The sequence below is a fragment of the Primulina huaijiensis genome, chromosome 12, assembly GCF_012295235.1.
Source record: "Primulina huaijiensis isolate GDHJ02 chromosome 12, ASM1229523v2, whole genome shotgun sequence".
Taxonomy (NCBI): domain Eukaryota; kingdom Viridiplantae; phylum Streptophyta; class Magnoliopsida; order Lamiales; family Gesneriaceae; genus Primulina; species Primulina huaijiensis.
The window spans coordinates 11,540,640-11,564,293 of record NC_133317.1 but is presented as its reverse complement, the minus strand read 5'-3'; the positions used below and the strand labels follow the sequence as shown (position 1 = coordinate 11,564,293).

At 36.1% G+C, this 23,654-nt stretch overlaps 1 protein-coding gene across 3 annotated transcripts; it reads right to left on the bottom strand.

The window, feature by feature from the left end:
* Positions 1-962: 962 nt before the first annotated feature.
* Positions 963-19,250, bottom strand: LOC140989351 (uncharacterized). Of its 3 annotated transcripts, none has more exons than XM_073458550.1 (10): positions 18,362-19,249; positions 17,652-17,779; positions 17,205-17,345; positions 17,003-17,089; positions 15,213-15,366; positions 14,532-14,591; positions 8,328-8,756; positions 3,629-3,924; positions 3,383-3,512; positions 963-1,646 (listed from the first exon to the last, which is right to left on the bottom strand). In XM_073458550.1, the coding sequence occupies exons 1-10, from the start codon at positions 19,211-19,213 to the stop codon at positions 1,164-1,166; spliced, it is 2,760 nt and encodes a 919-aa protein (XP_073314651.1). In that variant the 5' UTR covers positions 19,214-19,249; the 3' UTR covers positions 963-1,163. The 3 variants fall into 3 exon arrangements, with proteins under 3 accessions (XP_073314651.1, XP_073314652.1, XP_073314653.1); XM_073458551.1 differs by having other exon boundaries at positions 18,368-19,249; XM_073458552.1 differs by lacking the exon at positions 963-1,646 and adding an exon at positions 2,518-3,263 and having other exon boundaries at positions 18,362-19,250.
* Between the last annotated feature and the right edge of the window lie 4,404 nt (positions 19,251-23,654).

The following is a 23,654-nucleotide window of genomic DNA, read 5'->3' as shown; positions in this document are numbered from 1 at the left end:
AATCTGCAACCATTGGTTCATCGAGTGTTGCATAATAATTCGATAACTATGTGACACATATAAATAGTGGCATCGCATGTACTATTGGAGAACTCCTTCTCCAACGTACATCTCATACTCTGGCCAAAGATTCCACGCACTATTATTTCATCATATCACATAGGATATCCACACCCGTAGATGAGCGATGAATCCCCGACTAAAATGTGCAGGCTCCTATATGTGTCGGAACTGTACCCAACCTCGCCACCTGATGACTCTCTTGGAGCAGGTAAACGAGTCAAAACACAGCCCTAGCATATAGAGCCTCAGTGTTGTCCCGGGTCGTAAGGATTAATGGTGTACAATCATAACCACGGACTTATCCTCTCAATGAATGATGACCACTTGGAAAGTCCGAGGGAGGATTGTTCGGTATGATCATCATATGACTACACATCTGCATTTTTGGACATCTCTATGCCCTTACCAAAAAACGCAGTACACAACATCACAAATGCTAGTCTCGAGCTCAAGCGACCTTTATCCATGTTTTAAGCGAGTGAACCGACTAAGAACGAATTTAGATCATATAGTATTTACAAATGAGTTTCATTATCGAATTACGATTCATTTGTATTAAAGTATAATCAAAGTCTTTATCTATGTTGTTCACATGGGTATACAGATAAAGAAATAACAAACCATGACATAATGAATTATATTAAAATAAAATTGTTTATTACAACTGAGTCAATAAAATCTCTAGCCAACAGTTGGCTTGCAGGATATCTACTCTAACACACGCCAGCTGAAACCCCGACATCCGCTAACCGATTTTTGGTTTTCAGCTTCCATGGGCTCGTGAAAGCTAGGCGAGGCCATCATCCACTCATTGATTATATTGTCAGATGGAGGTAATCCATTTTTATCTCATTTACATCACTACCAAATGGGGAAACTTGAAAGAAAAAACCCAGAAATTATTGCAAATATTTCTCCATTAGACTATTTGTGTACGTATCTTTTACACGGAAGTGAGTGGATATAAAAATTCGAAATATATCGAGACTATATTTACAACTAAGAACTCGAAAAGAGACCTACATCTGACAAATATAATCTCATCAAAGCTACACCCAGAACAAAGAATGTGCAAGAAACAACACACCTATACAATCAAGTTAAAACTGAAACCTTACATCCTCACCATCTGAATCGCTGTTATCTAATGTACTACCATAATCTTCATCAGTACCAGAAATAGCATCGAGAGTTTTGTGTGAATTCCAGTCGGGAGGGAATGTCTTTTGAAGGGCCTCAGTAATTCCAGCACCCCCCCATTCCATTTTGCGTAAACATTTCGACCAGTGAACTGCAGTTCCCATATCGACAGTTAATCCAGAATTTACCATTTCTTCACATATGCCAAGAATTCCTTTATAAATGTAATCTTCAGCGACAGTTGCTCTAGATAATAAAGATGTCATTAAACAATGATATACAGCTTTGTCTGGTGTTAATCCGGCACCTTTCATCTCTTTGAAGCATTTTAAAGCCTTCTCGGGGAGAGATGCCCTCGACCAGCCGTGTATTAGTGCTGTATAGGTTTTGATGTTGGCCTTCACTCCAAGTGCTTCCATCTCTTCTAACGTTTTCATTGCTCTCTGCAGACAGAATATAAAGTTTCCACTTACAGCAAAACAAACCAAGTTGTCGGGATATATCTCTAGAAAATATAGCTCCAACAAAAAACTGCAAGAAGAATGTACGCCAATTTGATTCGTTGTCGGGTAATAATTTTAACATACTTCAGAGGTCAATCTATAATTATCAGATATATTCTTTCGAATTTAGCTGCATATTGAAGTCTGAATTCTAGCTCATGATACAGTCTCAAATATTCTAAAGTATGGAAAAGAAAGAGAAATTGTTTTGTAATGCTGAGATACTACACAATTTAGTTTTCTAGATTTCTTCATTTCTCCATGTTCCTTCCTTTTCTTTTTGTAATTGACCCGCAACAGAAGGCACATCATGGTCCGTTGGTTGCATAATTGGGATTGCAAACCACCCAAGTGAATGGCCTAAATTTTTTATGATCAAGTTTAAACTCGAATGGATTATGAATCTCAAACTCATTCTGCCAATTTATAGTTGCACACATTAAATTTGAGCTTATATAAGGAAAGTGCACAGTGGACATGAAAAATTGAATTTTAATAATTATATTTTCAATAAACATATAATACACCACATATTCAATACATTGATATAAACAATAAATAATTCATTATGCAACATGAAATTTTGAATCGTGATATATCAAGCACGAATTAAAAGCTTGCCAAAGTTTTAGCCTAAGTCAGGCCTTACTCCAACAGATTCATTAAGCTCATGAGCTCAGCTGTCTTAGCTCACCAACTCTCATAAATAAGACATTCATAAAATAATGCCCATCATCTAGACATAGTTTACTATTACAATTGTAGAATAGTAGAAAGATATAAATGATATTTTTTATTTTTGTTAAGATAGAGGTGTATAATTAGTTCATTGCATAGCCCAGAATTGTAGGAACATTGTAGCCCATTTAATCAATTTATTTAAGCATCTTGTATTGTAATTAATGAGTTGTGAAAGCAACAAAATTTCTTTTGAGTTTTTCCTCAACTTCATGGCTACTGCTTGATTTCTTTTAAAAGTAATCTCGCACGTAATTGATTCGTATGACAGCAACTGCATAACTCTTAACAGTATTATTTCTCTCTCGGCGATTTAGTTATTACTTGGCACAACTTATTAAGGTGGCCTTTATAATTAACAGTTAGGATACTAGCACACTAACACCTCAAGACCCTGGTCATGATAAGGTGTGAGAAATCTTCAAGATTACAACACACCTGTTTTTCAAATTACTCTTGAAAACAAGCCACTAATGCTTGCAGTCAAATTGTAGGTTTTGGACACATCGTGGCAAACACATGGAATATTTCCCCGCATTTTATTTCCAATGTGATGAAAGACATCACGGTTTAGATCTTAACGCCATCTGCAAATCTTCAACTACCAATTGTTTCAAGCCTTACCTATTTACTCCACTGTGAGAGCTTTTAAGTTACCTGACTAGTTTCATTCTCTAAGAAATCGGTTTTAACATAATTCTCATTGTCGATAATTCTATGCATATCTCAAAGCATTAAAAAGGTGGCCTCTACATTGCAGGTTCTTATTTGGTACATCATCAACGCTGCTACCAAAGTGTGAAATTCCCAGATGTAACACTGCCAATTTGTGAAATTTCCAGATGTAACACCAGAAAAGGTTAGCGACGTGATATAGCAACTTATGGTCGCTGTAAATGATAGTGGCTGTACAGACCACATATAAGCAAAAAACTTACCAGCATATCTCCTGCCTTGCAACAAGCATTTATAAAAGATGTAAAAGTATGGATATCTGGCTGTACCCCTTCTTGCCTCATTTGCTGCATCAGATCTGCAGCCTCCCAAACATCACCTCGGCGAGCCCATCTGTGTTGAACAAAAACTACGAAATCAAGAATTGACGTGCATGAGCAACTTAACGAATATATGAAGTTTCAAGCAGATGTTGAAATATAGCGCATAAAAATATAGATTAATCATACCCATCAATTAATATGTTGTAAATATATGTGTTCCTTGGGATATTTCGAATTCTCATCTCTTTCGTCACTGCTAAAGCACTTTGCATCCTGCCTGCTTTACAGCATGCCTTGAGTAAAGCCTCGTAAGTGTATACATCAAGCTCAAGCCCTTCATTTTTTAGTTTAGAGAAGTATTTGAAAGTGTTTCCAGTATCTCCCAATGACGCGTAACCATTCATAATGGTTGTGTATGTGTGCTCATTGGGACTAAGGCTTGCAAGCAACATTTCTTCTAAAATAGCCACAGCCTTCTCCATCTGCAAGTAATAGATAATCATAAATAGAAAACCAATTATAAAAAAGTTACAAGTCTGAGTTAGCAGATTCAATCTTTCTGGTCAAAAGGAAAATGCGAATACTAAAACACATGAAACAACGAAGCATATATGGTACACAAAGGAGTGATGGATCATATTTCAGATGAAGGTTGTGAATCAAGTGAAGAGGACAGCAAGATCTCAGAAAATTCGGACAAGTCGTCAGTGCATTCCATGCAGCTCAAAGATTTGGGGGACTTTTTTGAAGCATCTCCGAGTAAGGTTTGCGTTGTACCCAATCCTTCTTATCTTGATCAATCTTCTTTCCATTCTATTCATTTGTCAGCTTCAACAGAGGGGTTGGGGGGGAGGGGTAGAGAATTCGGGCGGGGTGGGAATTACACCTTTGGTTAAAGAGTTGGGTATATCGGGAATCAACTCCGTAGGGCAGCAATTTGGGTTGGTTGAAGGAACGAAATGTGTGGAACTGGGGTTGCAGGGAAAAAAATGGATGGGCGATAATGAGTGTTTAACTAAGATGGGTGTAGAGAAGGTGGAATTTCAGAATATCAAAGAAGACAGGAAGGTTGGTGGAGAGTCATTAGTGTAGGAGCAGAGAGCTTAAAAGGGCTGCTGAAGTGAATCGATGAAAGTTGTTTCATGGAATATCAGGGGAGGTGGTTCAGCTACACGTAGGGGATTGATCTGTGCTGTCCTTGCCAAAGAAAGACCAGATTTAGTAGTGTTGTAGGAAATTAAAAGAGAGGTGGTTGATAGGGGGGATTTTTCAGTTTCAATTCATATTCAAAAGGATACTCACAATGATTGGTGGTTTACAGCGGTCTACGGTCCGTGTAAACCAAGATTAAGAAATAATTTCTAGGATGAAGGACAAAGATTTAGAAATAATGTCTAGGATGAATTGGCCGGGCTGAGGGTATTATGTGGAGATAGATGGTGTGTGGGGGGAGATTTTAATGTGGTCAGATCATTTCGAGAGAAACTTAATAGTCGATCACAGACTTCGAGCATGTTATGTTTTGATGCATTGTTACAGGAATTGGAGTTGTGCGATCCACCCTTACTGAATGGAAAGTTCACGTGGTAAAATTTAAGGGCTTCACCCATCTGTTGCAGATTAGACAGATTCTTGTTCACGGTGGGTTGGACTGAAATTTATCAATTTTATAGACAAACACTCTTGCCAAGAATTACCTCTGATCATTTCCCATTGGTCTTTGATTTGGAAAAAAGTAAGTGGGGTCCGACACCTTTTAGATTCGAAAATGTATGGTTGAGGCATACAAGCTTTAAAACTTTGGCTCAATCATGGTGGAACAACGAGGAGTTTAAAGGTTGGGAAGGATACAGATTTATGAGGAAACTCAAGGCAATGAAGGGAGAAATTAGAAGATGGAACGAAGAGGTTCATGGGAAAGTGGAAATGAAATCAGCAGAGTTAACTCATAAAATCAGCATGCTGGACGAATAAGAAAGTGAGGGTCGGGGATCGGAAGATGTGTCGAATGAAAGAAAACAAACGAAATTGTTGTTAGAAGAGTTCTTATGTCGAAAGAATCAAATCAACTATCAAAAAAGCAAGGTCAAATGGATTAAAGAAGAGGATCAAAACACAAAATTTTTCCATTCACTTTTAAACCAAAGGAAGAGCAAGGCTACCATTGATAGGATGGAAAGAAATGATGGTTCGATTACCACCGATGAGGATGAAATTGTTTCCATTATTCTTCAGTTTTTTAAGGAGTTGTATGGCTTGACAGACGCGAGGGGTTGGGGTATTGAAGGAGTGGAGTGGAGTGGAGTCCCATTGAAAGAGGTTTAAGTCAAGAGTTAGAAAAACAATTTTCGGAAGAGGAGGTCAAGCATACAGTCTTTCAATGTGACAGTTGTAAGAGTCCGGGGGCTGACGGATTTATTTTGGCTTTTTTTCCATAGTGTTGGGATATAGTCAAAACGGATCTAATGAAGGTTTTTGAGGAGTTCTTTCACAGCGAAATCATAAATGGAACAACCAATGAAACGTATATTTGTTTGATACGAAAGAAAATTGAATCAAACAAAGTTAAGGAATTCAGACCAATAAGCCTCACAACAAATTTGTATAAGATAATAGCAAAAATATTAACAGCAAGGATTAAGACTGTGATAGCAGATACTATATCCAAATCTCAGAATGCCCTTGTTAAGGGTAGACAAATCCTAGACTGTGGTATTATAGCGAACGAACTGCTCGAAGAGGGAAGGACAAAGAAAAAGAGAGTATGGGTTTCGAAGATGGATTTCGAGAAAGCTTACGACAATGTGAACTGGGATTTTCGGGATTTTGTTTTGATTAAAAAAAAGATTTGGAAGAAGATGGAGAAATTGGATAAGAGGATGTGTGTCGAATGTCTCATTTTCTGTAATGATTAATGGGAGGCCGAGAGGAAAATTTAGGGCGTATAAAGGGCTTAGACAAGGAGACCCATTGTCTCATTTTCTGTGCAATTTGATAGTGGATGTGATGGGAATATTGATCGACAAAGCCAAGGAAAGGAATCTCATAAGGGGGATTGAGGTGGGTCGAGACAAGATAGAGATATATCACATTCAGTTTGCAGACGATACACTTTTTTTGTGAGCAATGATCATCATGTGAGGTTCTTGGTGCAAGTTGTGAGGTCTTTTTGTGAAATGTCAGGATTAAAAATCAATTGGGAAAAAAGTGCTTTGTTGGGTATACACCGTGATCAAAGAGAAGTAGAAATATTAGCACGGGAATTGGGATCCGGTAAGGAGACATGGCCTATTAAGTACTTGGGAGTGCCTTTGGGTGGAAATCCGTTACAAGCCTTGTTCTAGGATCCCGTGGTGGCTAAGATGTCGAAAAAATTGGCAAGTTGGAAGAAAGTCTTCTTGTCAAGAGGTGGAAGATTAACATTGATATCATCGGTTTTAAATTCGATCCCGATATATTATGTCTCTATTTAGGATACCTAAAGGTATTGAGGAAAAGATGGAGAAGATTTCAAGAAACTTTTTATGGGACGGAGCGGATGGAGATGTACATAGTCAATTGGTCGCGTGGGATCATGTGTGCGAACCGAAATAAAAAAAGGGATTGGGTGTTGAGAATATTTTATTGAGAAATAAGGCCATGTTAGGAAAGTGGTGGTGGGGATTTTTTGTGGAAGATGGGACATTGTGGAAGAAAATCATTGTAAGCAAATATGGGTTACAAGAAAATGGGTGGGATGCGGGGTTAGCAAAAAACGTCACTTTCAGGTGCCCATGGAAGTTTATTTCCCGATTATACCCGACTTTTAAGCAGAGAGTTTCAATTAAGGTGAGAAGATGAAACAAGGCTAGATTTTGGGAGGATAGATGGTGTGGGGAATTTCCTTTCAAAGATTTTTTTCCCGCATTATTTCAGTTATCTACACTTCACAATCTGCCTATATTACACTTTGCCCGTTTTGATTATATCATGTCTACCCAATCATGGGATCTTCATTTCAGAAGGGATGTGAGAGATGAGGAGATTCCTCAGTTGTCCGAATTATTAGGTGTGTTAGACTCGATTAGGTTAGTTGAAGGGGTAGATGATTTTCTTGAGTGGAGGGGGGATTCTTCGGGTATTTTCTCAGTCAAATCTTTCTTCGAGTCGTTTTTCCACTTACTCGTTTTCCAGATTTTACTCTATTCCATGTTATTTGGAAAGTATCCGTTCCAAAAAATATTCAGTTGTTTTCTTGGATAGCAACTCAAGGTAAGCTACCGACCTCGGAGATGGTTCAAAAAAGAAGGCCCGCAATTGCTTTGTGTCCAAATTGGTGTGTGCTGTATAGAAATGAAACAGAGACTCAGGATCATATGCTCATACATTGTCCATTCCACGATCTCATTATGGGCTAGAGCTTTGCAAGAGCTTCGGTTGGTTTGGGTTATACCTAAGTCAACAAAGGAACTATTTTCTATGGATTTAGGACAGTTAACTGGTACCAGCCTACCAGGGGAAGAATTTTTTGGCAAGTTGTCGTTCATTGTATATGCTGGATGGTATGGTTGGAAAGAAATCAAAGAATTTTTTATGATAGTGAAGAAACAATAGAAATATGCTGGAAAAAAATTAAGATCAGAATTGCAATGTGGATCGGCACTCATGAGTACTAAAAGAATGTCTCCATATTAGATTTATTGAGAGATTGGGATTATGTGTATCATTAAGATAGTATGATATTGTGTGCTTCATGATGACAGCGGACCACTAGTCCACTGATGTACTCTTTCTCGTATTATTATTATTAATAAAATATTGTTTCTTATAAAAAAAAAATGTATTGTAACTACACATTAACTTTGAAGTAAAGAGATTAAAAATGCCTTTTTCATAAATGATGTACCTGACGTTTCTTGACAAGGCCAAGAATAAGAGCATTATATGTGTGCACGATGGGAATACAGCCGCTCCTCCTCATCAAATCAAAAACCTCTAAAGCTTTTCTCGTTTCTCCTGCTCTTGCAAAAGTTAGAATTATGGGCATAAATGTCCTTGTAGAGGGTTGATGTCTCCCCCTTTTCATTTCTTCAACAGTGCGAATTGCACGTTCTACATTACCCATGCCACAAAATGCTGTAATGATGTTATTGTAAAGAATGACATCTGGTTTTAATCCATCTCTGATCACATCTTCAAAAATTGAGAAAACATTAGCCCAATCTTTCAGTTTCATAAATCCATTGATCAACATGGAATAAGTCTTCATGTTATGCTTTATGCCTGCCACTTTCATCATGTCACTGATTTCCAGAGCTTTAGAAATTTTTCCTACCTAAAGGCCAAAGAGAACACAATGAATACATTCCATGCAAGTGGATATCGTGGAGCTATGTAGAGAAGGGATGTAACAGACACTAATAAAGATCAGTTCTTACAAAGCCGGCCAACCTAGCCTGATGAAAAGTAATATGTAAGAAAATAAATACTCCCCTAAGATGCTTAATAAAATTTGAAGTTTTTACATAAATTCTCACGCTAATTGACAGTGTCTGCACAAGCAACAAATGGCCGGTCAGCTGGAAAAAGGAGATTTTTAATTTCAGTAGACCAGGGGGGACCTTCTAATGTCCAGAGAAGTCTTCTGCAGATGGTCAGGACTGGAGAAGTCTCCTAGTAATCCAGATCCTCTTCAGAATGACCCCATCCAAGGAAAAAGGAGATACCGGAGGAATTATTCTTCGAACATATGTTAGAGTAGGTGCCTAGCGAGCCAACATATGGCTTGGGGTTTATTAACTTTTACGTAAAAACAATCTTTATTTTTATAATATTTTACAGTTATATTTAATTATGACATTTAATTTACATGTATACCCATGCTCTTGAATATAATAACTTACGATCATAAAACTCATTAAAAAGTGTATTGTATATATTCTAAACAGGTTTCTAATTAAATATGTCACCTAAAAAGGTCGATTGAACTTGAGATTAGCATCTGTGATATAAATGTCATATGTAATTGATAAGGGTGTGGAGATATCCATTCATACAGATGATGCACTGAACAACTCTCTCTCGAACTGTCCAAGTGGTTATCATTTATCGAGTTGAATGGTTCCGGTTATGGTCAAACACCATTAGTCCTTTGACCCGGGACAACGTAGAGGCTCTACGTACTAGCATGCAATTTGATCCGTTTACCGACTCTATCGATGGACATCAGGAGGCAAAGTTGGGTGTAGTTTCGAAATACGTATGAGCAAATGCATTGTAGTCGGGGATTCACCATTTGCCTACTAGTGAAGATATCCTATGTGATATGATGAGTTAATAGTGCAATTAGTTAATAGTGCAAGGAGTCTCTGGCTGGAGCAAGACATGTGCATTAGGAAAATATGTTTTCTAGTTGCACATACGATGTCACTATTATTACTCAAAGATATATCAAATCGTTATCGAATTCATTTGCAGCTCTCGATAAACCAATGGTTGCAGATTAGATCAGAATATATGAGTTGAAAAAACTGTATTGCACGCTAACCAATTCGCTTAAGGTTATTGTACGCACTATCACTGATACCAAGAGATCATGGGGCGATGCTACTAGACGTTCTTACCGTGATTCGATGGGTGCAATCAGACTTGAAATTTGACATTCTTGGTCAAGGTGTTGATGAAAAGAATGAGACTAATTGAAGTAAACCCGAATAAAAATAAATGTTCTGAATAACATGAATTTGTGAACTCACGGCTAGCTGTATCCCTGAACTATTGAAGATCACATTAATATCGGATTATGTGTTCCCGTTGAGATATTCAAGTTCAAGGAGTTGAATTTGCGACTGTAGCTTGATGACAATCAAACAGATTGCTTTTATAGGAGTTTACAAGTGAATTCCATATGACGGAATATGTGGAAGTTAGCTTAACTACTAATTTTGTGAGAAGAGTGGAATTGCCTATTTTGGCGAAGGAGTTGCCAAAAATAGATCAGTGAAAATTTTGATCTACGAAATTTCAAATTTCATTATATGAACAAGATTTGTACCCTCAGTACATCGACGTTGTCTGATAGTCGATCAGGTTATAAGGTGTTCATAATTATTTATTTAGTAAATTTAGAACCTACTGATTAAATAATAATGTTAGTATTGGTGAATAATATATGTACATGATTCTTATGAAATATTCTAGAGGGTTCTAAAATTGCTTAATTAATAATGATTATTTAATTTTACATATGAATATATGTTTATATATATAAATATTTATATATATAAAACATATATATATAATATATTTAATTACTTAATGAAAATAAGAATCCTAATGAGATTATTTTTTTTATATAAGAAATTAGATATTATTAATTCTAATATGAGGGGAAATTCTGATGTGATCAGGAATCAAAACTTATAAATATTTCATTGAGAATGATCAAGGTTGTAAATGGCGCGGTTGAATTTTTTTAAGTAATTTTTTTATAGATAATCATAGATAATCATGCAATATAATCATTTTTATATAAAATGTGCAATTAAATAATGTTTAAGCACAAAATATAGTATCATCTAGATAATGTGCAAACCAAAAAACGGGCGGCGGCGGGCGGATTGTATGTGGTGGTTGAGAGTTAAGAGTTGAGAGTGAAAACCAAAAATAAAATAAAGAAAGTGAGGTGTGCTAGGGTTTTAATATTTAAAATTAGTTGACTTTGACTAGGTTTTTAAAATTGTTGACTACAACTTAAAAATCTTGACTGCCTGCCTCGCCCGCCTGCTCGTCGCCTCGCCCGCGTAGCCCGTCTGCTCGCCGCCCCGCCTGCTCGCCGCCTCCCCAACGCCGTATAGCTTGGGCCGCCTAAAACACCCGCCTCATGCATAGGCGGTGCGGTCGAGGGCCGCCTAGACGGCCGCCTCGACCGTCATTTAGAACACTGAGAATCATATGAAATAATGGGATTAGGATTATAAATCCTAATATGAGTGGAATTCCTAACGTGATTAGGAATCAAACTTATAAATATTTCATTGAGGGTCATATGAAATATCACAAGTTTTACACACAGATTTTGGCAGACAAAATTTTCTCCAAAATTTTTCCCTCTCCTCCCGGCCATCACAAAGTTTTTCCCCCTCTCCTCAGTGGAATTTTCAGCCATAATAAAATTTTTGAATAAAAATTTTACGACCATTTCCACAACCACATCGCTGCAGGAACTCTGGAATTCAGACAATCTAGTCTCGATGCAAAATTGTTTAAAATTTCTAGTGCGAACTAAACAAAGAATTCAGTCTTTGATCGAAGACCCAATTAGACGATCAAAGGGGATATCCGTTCGTGTGGAATTACATGGAGTTCAACATTCACATAAAAATCGGAATAGTCGGAGGCAGCGTTGAATGTTTTAAATCATACGACACCCAAGAAATGTTTTGAACGTCAAAACTAAAATTTTTAAACTTCCGTTGCGCCTTGTGTGCGAGAAAACGGTACTCCAATAGTGGTATCAGAGCCATTTTTCTCTATCGCGTGATTTTATTGTTTAAATCGTGTTGAGTTAATTGTTTCTAACCACATAAGAATTTTTCCAGAAAATCGCAGCCCATTAAAAACGTTTTCAGAAACAAAAGAAATTTTCACGGCTGCCAGAAACTTGTCCGGGCAATGCGTGCATATCAAAAAATTTATTTTTAATTTTTGTACGTTGCACAGAACATTGTGAAAATATGATTGCATTTACCTCCTAATAAATTTTTGATAAAATCATTGACTTTTCTTATAAAATAGAATTATAGTAAAATGCGTTTTACAAGAAATTTAATTAATTGATGTAAAATAGAAGTGTTTTATTAACTTATTAATTATAATGGTTAGTTATAATTTATAAAATACATTATTTGTTGATAATATGTTATATTACGGATTTAATATATTATTTGACATTATATGGTAAAAATATGATCGAGAGTAATGACCAATTTGTTAGGTATATGTAAAAATATTTTACAGTTGTGTTTTAACTATTTGATAATTATTTAAAGTGAGTCTCGTTTATGGCCCGTTCTCACCCCTAAATTTGTATCTTAATGTGCCATGGAAATTTAATATAAATTGATGGGTTAAGCGTGCATGAGTGAGAATAGTAATGGAATTGGTGACCTCTTGGGAAGTTCTTATGCGTCAAGCTGCTGACATTGCGTCACTTAATCTGATTAGTTAAGTGGGCCATAAAAGAGTGACGCTAGATCTTAATGGGTAATAATGTCTCTGCTAGGGACAGGACCGACGGTAAGGAAAGGGTGAGACCGATATCTAAGAGATATGACACAGCACTAGCAGATAGATACGCACATACCCGAACTCATGGGCCTAACAGCCCGACCCATTAGCACCCAAGTAGGTTCACTTTGCGCTGCCACAAGTATAAAGAAATAATTTTGTGCATTGGCTAACAGCTATAGGTTTGGGCGTAGTGATAAGCGCTTGATCTTGATTCTTAACAATTGGTATCAGAGCCGACATCTCTAAGTAAGGTGTGGTTCGGGGACGACCCAAGCGGTGGTGGGCATGTGAGACTCGGGGCCGAAGAGAGCAGGAGATGATCGCCTGTATCATGAGGTTGCACGAACAATGAGCGGCTCCTGGCAAGCTACTAGACGAATGGAACTTGAATGATCCGATCACACACCGGAATAAGAGGGTTCCAAAACTGTTCAGGTATGAGACTGTGCAGTTGAAGATAGCTTAAAAGATTTGATAGGTACTACTCATATCAAGAAGATACATTTTCTTTTCGTAAGCTCATCACATAAGAACTTCAAATTTAAGCATACTTGACTTGGGCCAATTCTGGGATGGATGATCCCCTAGAAGTGACTAATACTTGGATGAGTAACCTCTTGGAAAGTTCTCATGCTTCAAGCTGCTGACATTACGCCGTTTGATCTGGTTGGCTAAGTGGGCCGTAAAAGAGTGACACCAGATCTTAACGGGTAATATTGTCTCTGCTGAGGACATGGCCGACGGTAAGGAAATGGTAAGACCGATCTCTAAGGGATATGAGACAGCACTAGCAGATAGACACGCACATCCTCGGACAGTGGACTCATAGGCTCAGCCCCACCTATTAGCACCCAAGTAGGTGCACCATGTGATGCCACAAATATAAGGAAATAAAGTTGCGTTGTAGCTAACAGCTATAGCTTTTGGCCGAGTGGTAAGCGCTTGATCCTAACAAATATATTATATTTAGTGGGAAATCAAGATTTGAATATAATGGGCCCTGATTCTCAAAAGTTTTGAAGATCGAAGACATGTAAAATTTTAGAAGCTTAGGGAGCTAGGGAGAAAACCATTGTACAAGGTGATTCACTCTGGGTTGAATATAATGGGCCCTGATTCACTCTGGGAGCTAGGGAGAAAACCATTGTACAAGGTGATTCACTCTGGGTTGTACAATTATTTCAGTTACATTTTTGTTCTTCGTCTTACTGTTCATTTATTTGAAGAGCACAACACATGTCATTTGAATAAATATCTCCTGAAAATATATGAAAATCATTCAGCTAATTTTTATCATGCCCACTCACCTTCCTCTCAGGTAACCCACATAAAATGATAAGTTTTAGAATCATGGATATCTCTCAGGTAACCCACATTAAATGATAATGTTTTAGAATCATGGATTTAAGCAGATTCATTCGAAGACGGTACTCATTCATCAACCTATGAATCAACATACCACATGGACTCTAGCAACTCTCANTATTTTGTTCATAAGAAATGATATTATATTAAAAATATAAATGATGTTAATTATAAAAAGTGGACCAGAGGTCCACGCCAGATAAGGCAAAAACTAGTCTTCTTAGCTTCTTCAACGTTATATGCATGCGCACCATGTTATTGGATATTTTGAGGCTGAATAAGTGGATTATATACAGACACTAGCGTAGCAAAAGAGAAAATTTTTCGATGTTAAAATGAGTACAGGAAGAATACAGACAAATATAAATTACAAGCTGAAGGAAATCTGAAAGCACTGAACTAAATCACAAAGAAACACACAATTAAATTAACACAAGAGAAAGAACTCAGTTACCTTAGTATAAAGATTGATGAGACATCCATAACTTATAACAGAAGGTGTTAAGCCACATTCCTATAACAACAATCCAATGTCAGCAAGTAGCATGGATATAATAGCTCAAATAATCCTGTTCACAAGAGCTTATCACTGCATAACCTCTGCATGTTCACATTGTCTAAAAAAATACTACGCATGAAGAAAAGACAAAGAAACAATTAGTATATTGTTCTTCATGGCTGAATTCAGCTACCTACCTCTTGATAGATGTTCTACAAGTTAATAAGCCAAAACAAATACATCTTTCTGACAACTCCCAGAAAGATAATGAACAATGAATCATTTCTTACAGCAAAATGACAGCTACTACATATTTAACTAATACAATTTGTCAAGATTATATCTTTATATTCAGTCCTTGCACCCGGCCATTTATATTTATCCAACCATCAGTAATAAGCTCCCTTACTTTGATATCATTCTTTGCAACCAAGTTGACATTGAGTGTTACAGTGATGATATGAAAGTCATTTTTAGCTTGTCCCCAAACAATTTGATTGGTAAATAGCTTCCTTCAAGAGATAAAGAAAATAACATTGAACAGACTTGCCAAAGAATGTTTTTTGTCTCACAGTTTGGAAGTAAAAGTAATGGTCTACTTAATCAACAACACTCAGGTATTTTTCGTTAAATTACCTTAAGTCTGTCAAATACCGTTAAACATTTGTTCTCATCTTTTATCATCGTATAACCATCCATCATGGTATGATAAATGTCTATTGGAGCATCTATACCCTCTTCCTCCATTTCTCTTACCAGTGCTTCTGCATGGTTCATGTTACATGCTTGACTGCAGATATTGCAGATAAAAAATACGAAGTCAGAGGGATATTGGAAAATAAACAACAGAACCTTATATTTTCGAAATGCAATTACCAAAAAAAGGTAATTGATACTTCAGTAAAAAAAACCACACAATTAATGTCAATGTTTAGACAATGGAAAGTTCCATAATACATTTGTTATAAATAACGTTTGGGATCAATCACCCAAGAGTGCCAAGATAACAATGCCCCGTTAAACTCCCAACTCATTGGACGATATTCAGCAGCAGCAAACCCAAAACAATTAGAGTTGTGTTGATACAGAAATCATGAAATGCTCATAGATGAAACCTTGTCCATGTCACTTATATACGGAATTGACAATCCACCAATTGTCAAAATCAAGACAGTTTCTATTTCTAACTCTCCAGTCATTTGACCTCTGTTTATATCCCCCAAAACTCCTAATCGGATAATTATTTGCAATTTCAGTATACAATAATCTATCATGTTCAAATTAGTTTAGATTACTGTTGTCTTTGACGCTCATTTCAAAGTCCAAATAAAACTATAAGAACAAAATACAGTTCTTGCACATTAAAAAGTGATACATGGAGAATTGGATTTGGAGAATTATTTGCTGCTGGGATAATCCTTTTGCAAAAAAAACACAACTCCAATACACATAACATGATAATATATGCTGAAATGTTGGTTAGGATTGTTTACTCTCACTGACCTCAGGAACTAAAGCTAAAAGAATGAATATCAAAACATTGACATTCCCACATAGAACAGCAGTACAACACATCTAAGTTATAACCCTTTAAACAGTCCACCGAGACCTGAACCTCAGCTCCTTAAATCCCATCTATGCACCTCTAAACGGATACTTGTTACGGTCCCGAGTCATGGATCGCGTTATGGTGTGGTTAACGGGTAATGGAATGACGGGTTTGAGGCTCATTGAAGAAAGAACCTAACGCTCTCGTAGATGAATCGAGGCTCGTCAAAGAGAACCTAACATTATCATGACAAACACCATTGAAAATAAATTTGTATTGTTTGTATTTCATTCCAATCACTTCCTTAAATATAAGTTCCCTAAATGATACAGATAAATCTGTAGAATAACTTCCTAATCCAATCCTTAATCATAGGGATTATCTTTTATTTGTAAATAACTAAACTAAATCCGCAAAAATATGCAGATTAACTCCTAATCTAATCCTTAATGATAAGAATTATCATTTATTTGAAAATAACAAAACTGAAAGACGATAACCAAATCCGAAGAAGATAAAATTAGTTGAACCCAATATTTTATTTTAAAACTTCCTATGCGTGAATCATTTATAGACAACTTCCTTTGGTTTGGGCTGACCTTTGATTAGAATATCATTGGATTGTCCTTGGTCAATAATGCCCCTAACAATAGTCAAGAAAAAACACAAGGCAAAGGGAAGAGAGAACAGAGAGAGGGAGAGGGAGAAAGGGAAATAGGCAAGTACAACACGATAAATATACATAATTGCAGGTCATAACTGCTAATTCGTGTGCTAAATTAATATTGAAGTAGTATAATGAAAAAAATAAAGATAACAAAGTAAAATAAAAACAGAAATCAATACTAATGAAAATAAATAAATCTTTGATGCTCACCAACAAGCATAGATTATGTTTCCGTATATGATAGCATTTAAGCCTGCAAGCTTCTCTTTCGCCTCCTTAAACCAAAGTTCTGCGGCTCTTTCAGAAACAGTAGAAAGAAACATTAGTAGAGAAAGAAATTACAGGGAATTTTTTTCAAATATCTGCAGGTGTTATGATAGAATTAGTCTGTGTGCAGCACATAGCTACGTACTCAAAGTTTCCAATTTCGCCAAATCCTCTAACAAGAATACTGTAGGTCACCAGACTCATCTCAATCCCCTCATCCTTCATCTTCCTCACACATGACAATGCTTCTTCCATGTCCCTTCCAACTGCATAAGCGTGAATGAGACTGCAGCATGCCACGTTTATTGATTATGAAATCATGGACAACCACTGAGTAATAATATACTCATGCAAAATATGTGAATAACTCATAAATTCATTTAAAATCATCAGCTTAAAAATAAGTGCAGACAGAAACAAACATTAAAAAAATGGGTAAGCCCTATCAATCACTCTTGGTGACAAGTAAAATTGCACAATTTAAAAAACTTCAGAAATGACGATTGACTAAAACTGAAACCTCTAAGAAAACTCCAGAAATGACTGCTAAAAGTGCAACATTAAAGAGTTAAACTACATAGTAAACTTTTACTTTGTATATACATGTAAAGTAGGCTCTATTCCCCGTGCCCGCATCTTCTCAAATGTTTCACGTGCATGATGCATATCACCTCGCTTAGCATAAAAATTCACCATTAACCCGAACTCTTTCCTGGCAGGCTACACAAAACAATAAACCCATATTAGATTGGTTGGAATACTATGCGCCAGAATAATATTAATAAGGTTACATGAAGGCTACAAGATTCCATTTCATGAATAAGCAACTATTGTTATCTCCACTTACCATTTCCAGTGCTCCTTAATCAAGGAAGTGCAGCTTCTTTCAGCCGACAAATGCTCTTGAGAGCACAAATAATATTAAATCAGAGTATAACACGCATTATCTATTTTAGAGTATATAGTCCCATAAGCTGATGACTCATTCATCTTAAATGACCAACCACTCCTGTCCCCGTATTTATTGCACTTCTCTCCTTTCCATCGATTGAGAAGAAAAAAACTAGTAACACTACTGAGTAGCTTTTCGACTTCATTGAAGCCTAACAATATTAAAAGGAAGGCTTTCACAAATTGAAGTTAACTCTAACGCTTGCAGAGGTTTACTTAAGGTCTCTAGCGTTTACACATCAAACGTCTTCTTACTGCAAAGGCAAATAAAATTAACTTCGACATGAAAATCCACGTCGTTAAACTAGAAAATAGCATGATTCTTAAGAAGTTATACAAGAGAAAATATACATTAACCTTCTTAATCCTCTCAAAAGCTCCCACAACAGCCTGCCAATTCTCTGGTTGAGTCTCCAAAACCCTCTGGAACTCTCTTCGTGATCCATTCCTCTCTTCATGCCACTTAGACCTAAACTCATTTCTATCTTCATCCCTGCCCTCCACCCATCTAACCCTCTCCGCCAGTTTTTCCTTCGTTCTTCTTCCATTGTCCAACTTCACAGTTAACACTCGGCCATGAAATTCCACCCCGTCAAACTCCACAGCCTTCATTGCAGCCTTTTCGGCCTGATGCCCATCGTACAGGACGAACCCGAATCCCATGTTCCTCTCCACATCATCATAACCCTTTATAAGAACCACATTCTTGATTGGCCCAAACTGCCTGAAAAACTCAGCCACCTCAACTTTCTTTATCCACATAGGTAGATTGCCCACAAAGATTTTACACTTTTCCCTGAACCCAATTTCCTTTTCATTTTCTTCTGAATGTTCAAGAACACCATCTTCAAATTCCACTGGAAGTGTCTCTTCCAATGAAAGTACAGGTATGTCCGGGGGTGGTGGGGAGAGCTTGCTGGACAACCGAAGCTTATTACTTAATCGATTCGGGGGTGGCGTAGTGGGAGTGTTACGGGAAGTAATAAGTTTCTTTAGGGGGTTTTCTGTTGAAGAAGTCTGTGTGGGATTATGAGTTGTGGGGCGGCGGAGAACGGCGGAGGTTTTGACGGAGCTGTCTCGTGACAATTCTGAAGCAAGAATAAAGAAGGATGTGGTGGCGGCGCCGAGATGTTGTTTCACGGCGGAGTAACGAGGAGGAGTGTTAGAATAATATGCGCTGGCGGGGAGAGACAAAATATCCATAGTCTCGTCAAAGACCTCAGCTGACCATGAAATGAAAGGAGAAAATGAGGAAAAAGGGACTAATGGATTTGTTTATTAAAAAAAAAAAGGGAGCTCGTGTAATTTATTTTTTTATGTGTTTTTTTAAATTTGTTTAAAAACTAATTTTTTTCATTAATATATTTAAATTTATATATAATAAAATTTATAATTTAATTAAATAAAAAACTTACACAACCCTTACACGACCCAATCCACATCTCACTCCATTCGTTCTTAATCTTCCTACGACATCTTCTTCTTCTCAACCCTCCTTACCTCTATTGTTTTGGTTTTTTGACTAAAAATTAGTCTACAAAGAATTCGTCTGCAAGAAATCGAATGAAAAAATGATAAAAAATCAACTTTTTATTTTGAATTTTACTGAGTCGAGGTGTTAAATACATTGTTTTATTTTTTGTTCATGGATTGAGATATGAAGTGCTTGACCCAAATGCTGGGTCAGGCATGTGAAGAACTCGACCCAACACCTGGGTCGAGCTATTCACACCTTTGTGAAGGTGTGAAGTGCGACCCAATTCACACATTCACAAAGATGTGACTGGGTCGAGCACTTCACACATAGTCACACTTCACACCTTTGTGGGTCGAGCACTTTACTCACAAAGGTGTGAAGGTGCTCGACCCACAAAGGTGTGAAATGTCTTTGTGGGTCGAGCTCGACCCAAAACAAAGAACTCGACTCTTTGGGTAGAGCTCGGCCCAAAACAAAGTACTCGACCCACGACTCGACCCAATTTTTTAAATGAAGAAACTTTATTTAATTTTAAATTTTTACAACTAATAACAATTTTGTGTTTTTGCAAATATATTTCCCCACTAATAACAAATTTGTGTTTTTGCAAATTTTGTGTAATATACTGTTTAGCGGCAGGAGCCCATGCTCAAGGAAAATGTCTATCAACTGAACGATGAGAAGATTGAAGAATTTAGACATTACTGTTGTTGTCGTATTTGGGATAAATTATGATCGTTAGATTAAAACGATTATATGATACTTTATATTGATTTTTAGTTAATTTATGTGATTCATTTAAGAAGTTTTGAATTTTTAATAGAGTTTTGTAGTGTTGCTCAATCTATTTTAAACAATGAAACCAATGAATCTATTTTAAACAATGAAAACAATTCATGGGTCGAGTACGGGGTCGTGTGAGTATCTATTTTAAACAATGAAATCAATTCACGGCGTCTTGTGGGTCGAGTGAGGGCCAAGTGCACACAATATACCACTCGACCTTCTTGGGTCGTGCCACTCGACCCAAGTTATCCCCACTCGACCCAATTTTGGGTCGAGTGTTGATAACTTGGTCGTAGCTCGACCCATGATCTCTTAGCTCGACTCACTCGACCCTGTTTGGTGCACAAGTAATATGAAGGCTCGACCTATTAAGATAAAATAAACTTTCAGTTCATGTGCTTAGAGATACATTCATTTAAGTGAATATGTAATGAAATTTGTTATGAATTTTTTAGGTTCTATTGATAGGAAATTTGTTAAGAAATTTAGTGGAATTATAAAATTTGTTAAGAATTTTAGTCGAGTAGAAATTCAACCAAAATTGCTGGAATAAGGGATACATTCTTCTAGTATTATTATGAATTTTTTAACTAACATACTTAAATTATAATATATAATTCATATTAAAATATTTACACAAATAAATTTTTTATATATATTTACATTCTAATTATATATAAAATAAATTATATATTATAATATGATCAAAACTCAAAATCCCTCTGCCACTCGACCCAAACCCTAAACCCTAAACAAAACCCTAAACCAAACCCCAAACACCACCACTCGACCCAAAATCAAACCACTTACTACCCACTCGAGCTAGAGGTGCACTGTGGGTCGAGAGATGGGAAAGCTCGACCCACACTGCTCGACCAACACACGATCCAGACCCATCATGCTCGACCCACACCAAAACACTCTATCCACCTGCTCGACCCACACAATCAACTCATATTACGTTGCTCGACTCACACTAAGTCCACCCACAAAAACTCTGACAAAAACAACCAGAAATAAACTGAAACAAATCTAGTTACTACAACGTAGCATTGGAATATATATTTACTTCTCATACAAATCTTCAAATTTTCAAATGATTTTTTGATGTGAAGAACACAAAAATAACTAAATGAACCTGAATCGATTATTTTGCTGGGAAGAATAACTAAATGAAACCTGAAATCGGAGACGATATCAATTAAAAAATATTTTTTAAAAAAGTAAAATATAACTAACTAATTAATTAATGAGCTAATAAATTATCTCACTTAACTTACAGAGTCCACTCCCTTTTTCTGATTTATAAAAGTCAAGATCTCTTTTATTTAATTAAATTTAAATTGGATCGTATATTTTTTATTGACCCATAAAGAAAGCATATTTAAATCTTTATTATTTTATTATCTGAAAAAAAATATTATTATTTGTAATATTAAAAGGGCTATTGCCGTAAAATACGTAAAATCAAACTCAACTTCTTTATAAGTTCCTAAGACTGATGTTTTTTGTTTTCCGTCTCCGTCTGCAAATATTTGTTTGTTTGAACTCTCTTAACTATATAATGAGTTGAGAGAAGTCAACGAATTTCAGATATTGTCATTTAAATTGTTTTTTTTATTACAACTCACGCAGGGATGAGGGATCGAACCCGGGGAAACCGGCTATTCCGGCAGGGGGTGAAACCACTGGGCTACAAGCCCGGTCTCGTCATTTAAATTGTTTTAATAAAGTTAAATAATGACATTTTTTTAAAAAATGAGTTTGAAAACCACTTTTATAGGAGATTCCATTATCAAACAATTTTAACTATCAAACAATATTTTGTTAAAATTAAAGAACATATAAAAGAGAGAAGTGCAAGTGGAAAATAGATAGCACAATTTCATATTATTTGACATTGTCAGTCGATGAGATTTTTATTTAATTGTGTTATTGATTTGTTTGATTTTCTTTTTGAACGTGTTATTACATTATATTTGACGGCTTTATGATTTCTTAGCACCTTTTATTTTGTCCAACAATAGTTGATGCATATAGTATGTTTGATTATATGGATGTGAGAATTTCCCTATGTTTTCTTGTATTTCTTCTAGTGTCCCTTTGACATCAATATGATAATTTAGAAACTTGAGAAATCATAAATTCATGGTGAAAAAATTTGATGGGGTTGAAAATGAATGAGGTTGATGAACACAATATGTTTGACAAAATGAATGTGAGAATTTTCTTATGTTTTCTTGCATTTCTTTTAGTGTCTCTTTGACATCGATGTGATGTTTTAGAAATCGGATGAAACACAATTTTATGGTGCAACAATTTGATGAGATTGAGAATGGATGAGGTTGATGCAAACAAAAACTTGGTGCAAATGTCATTTTGTAGATATGTCTCTTGTATGGAGAGTTAGAGCTGCTTCTTAATAGTTCTCTGTAACAAGCATATTTTCCAGCTTGGGGTCTTAAAGAGTTTAAGCTCATAGATCATTAGCAACTCATTCTCTCTAAAATCGGAAAATTAATAGGTCTAACAGATCCCGAATAAAGGTGTGGGTCGATATATCAATATATAGGCAAAATGGCATGACCAATTGCCCAGGGGCATTTGTTAGTCCTAAAATATAATTTCAGCCTATAAAGTAAATGAAGGAAAATCCCACAAAGAAAAAGTGAATTATGGCCCATTAAATTCATCGGTTGAATTGTAGGTAGGAAAAGGATCGACTGATTCATAGATCCATAACTGGTCCCAACTCCACATACAACATCATGGAGAAAATAGAAGCAACCTGTAATGCCCCGAAAATTTAAAGGTCCACGCGAACCACATGCATGCAATTATTAAATTCTTTATATTTTAATTAAGTTGTTTTAATTGCATTAATTAATTATGTGGTGCATTTTGACATGTTTAAAATATATTTTCTACAACGTTGCATTAAAATATATTTCTAAAGGTTATTCGAGTTGCGATCGAGGAACGGAGACCGAGGGCTGAAAATTAGAAAATGATTTTTATTAAATAATTGTTTTTAATTATTTAAATTAAGGGTGATGCTTTTTCTGATTTTTAAAAAGATGGGGTTTAAAGGTGATTTTATACGCCGGGGCGTAATTTTTATCGGTGTTAGATTTTCAACAAAAACGCGAACGTTTTGCCAAACAGGCTAATAAATTCACAAACTTATTTAAACAAAATAATTTTTATATTTTAATTAAACTTTAATCAAGCATTAATGGGCCTAATTACATTCTTAATGGGCTTAAGCTTGGATTAGTGTTTGATTAAACTATTTAATATGTTAAAAACTCTCCATTAACCCTTGAATTCATGCCACACACCTCACAAATTCTTCTCATCATACACGATACAACCACCAAG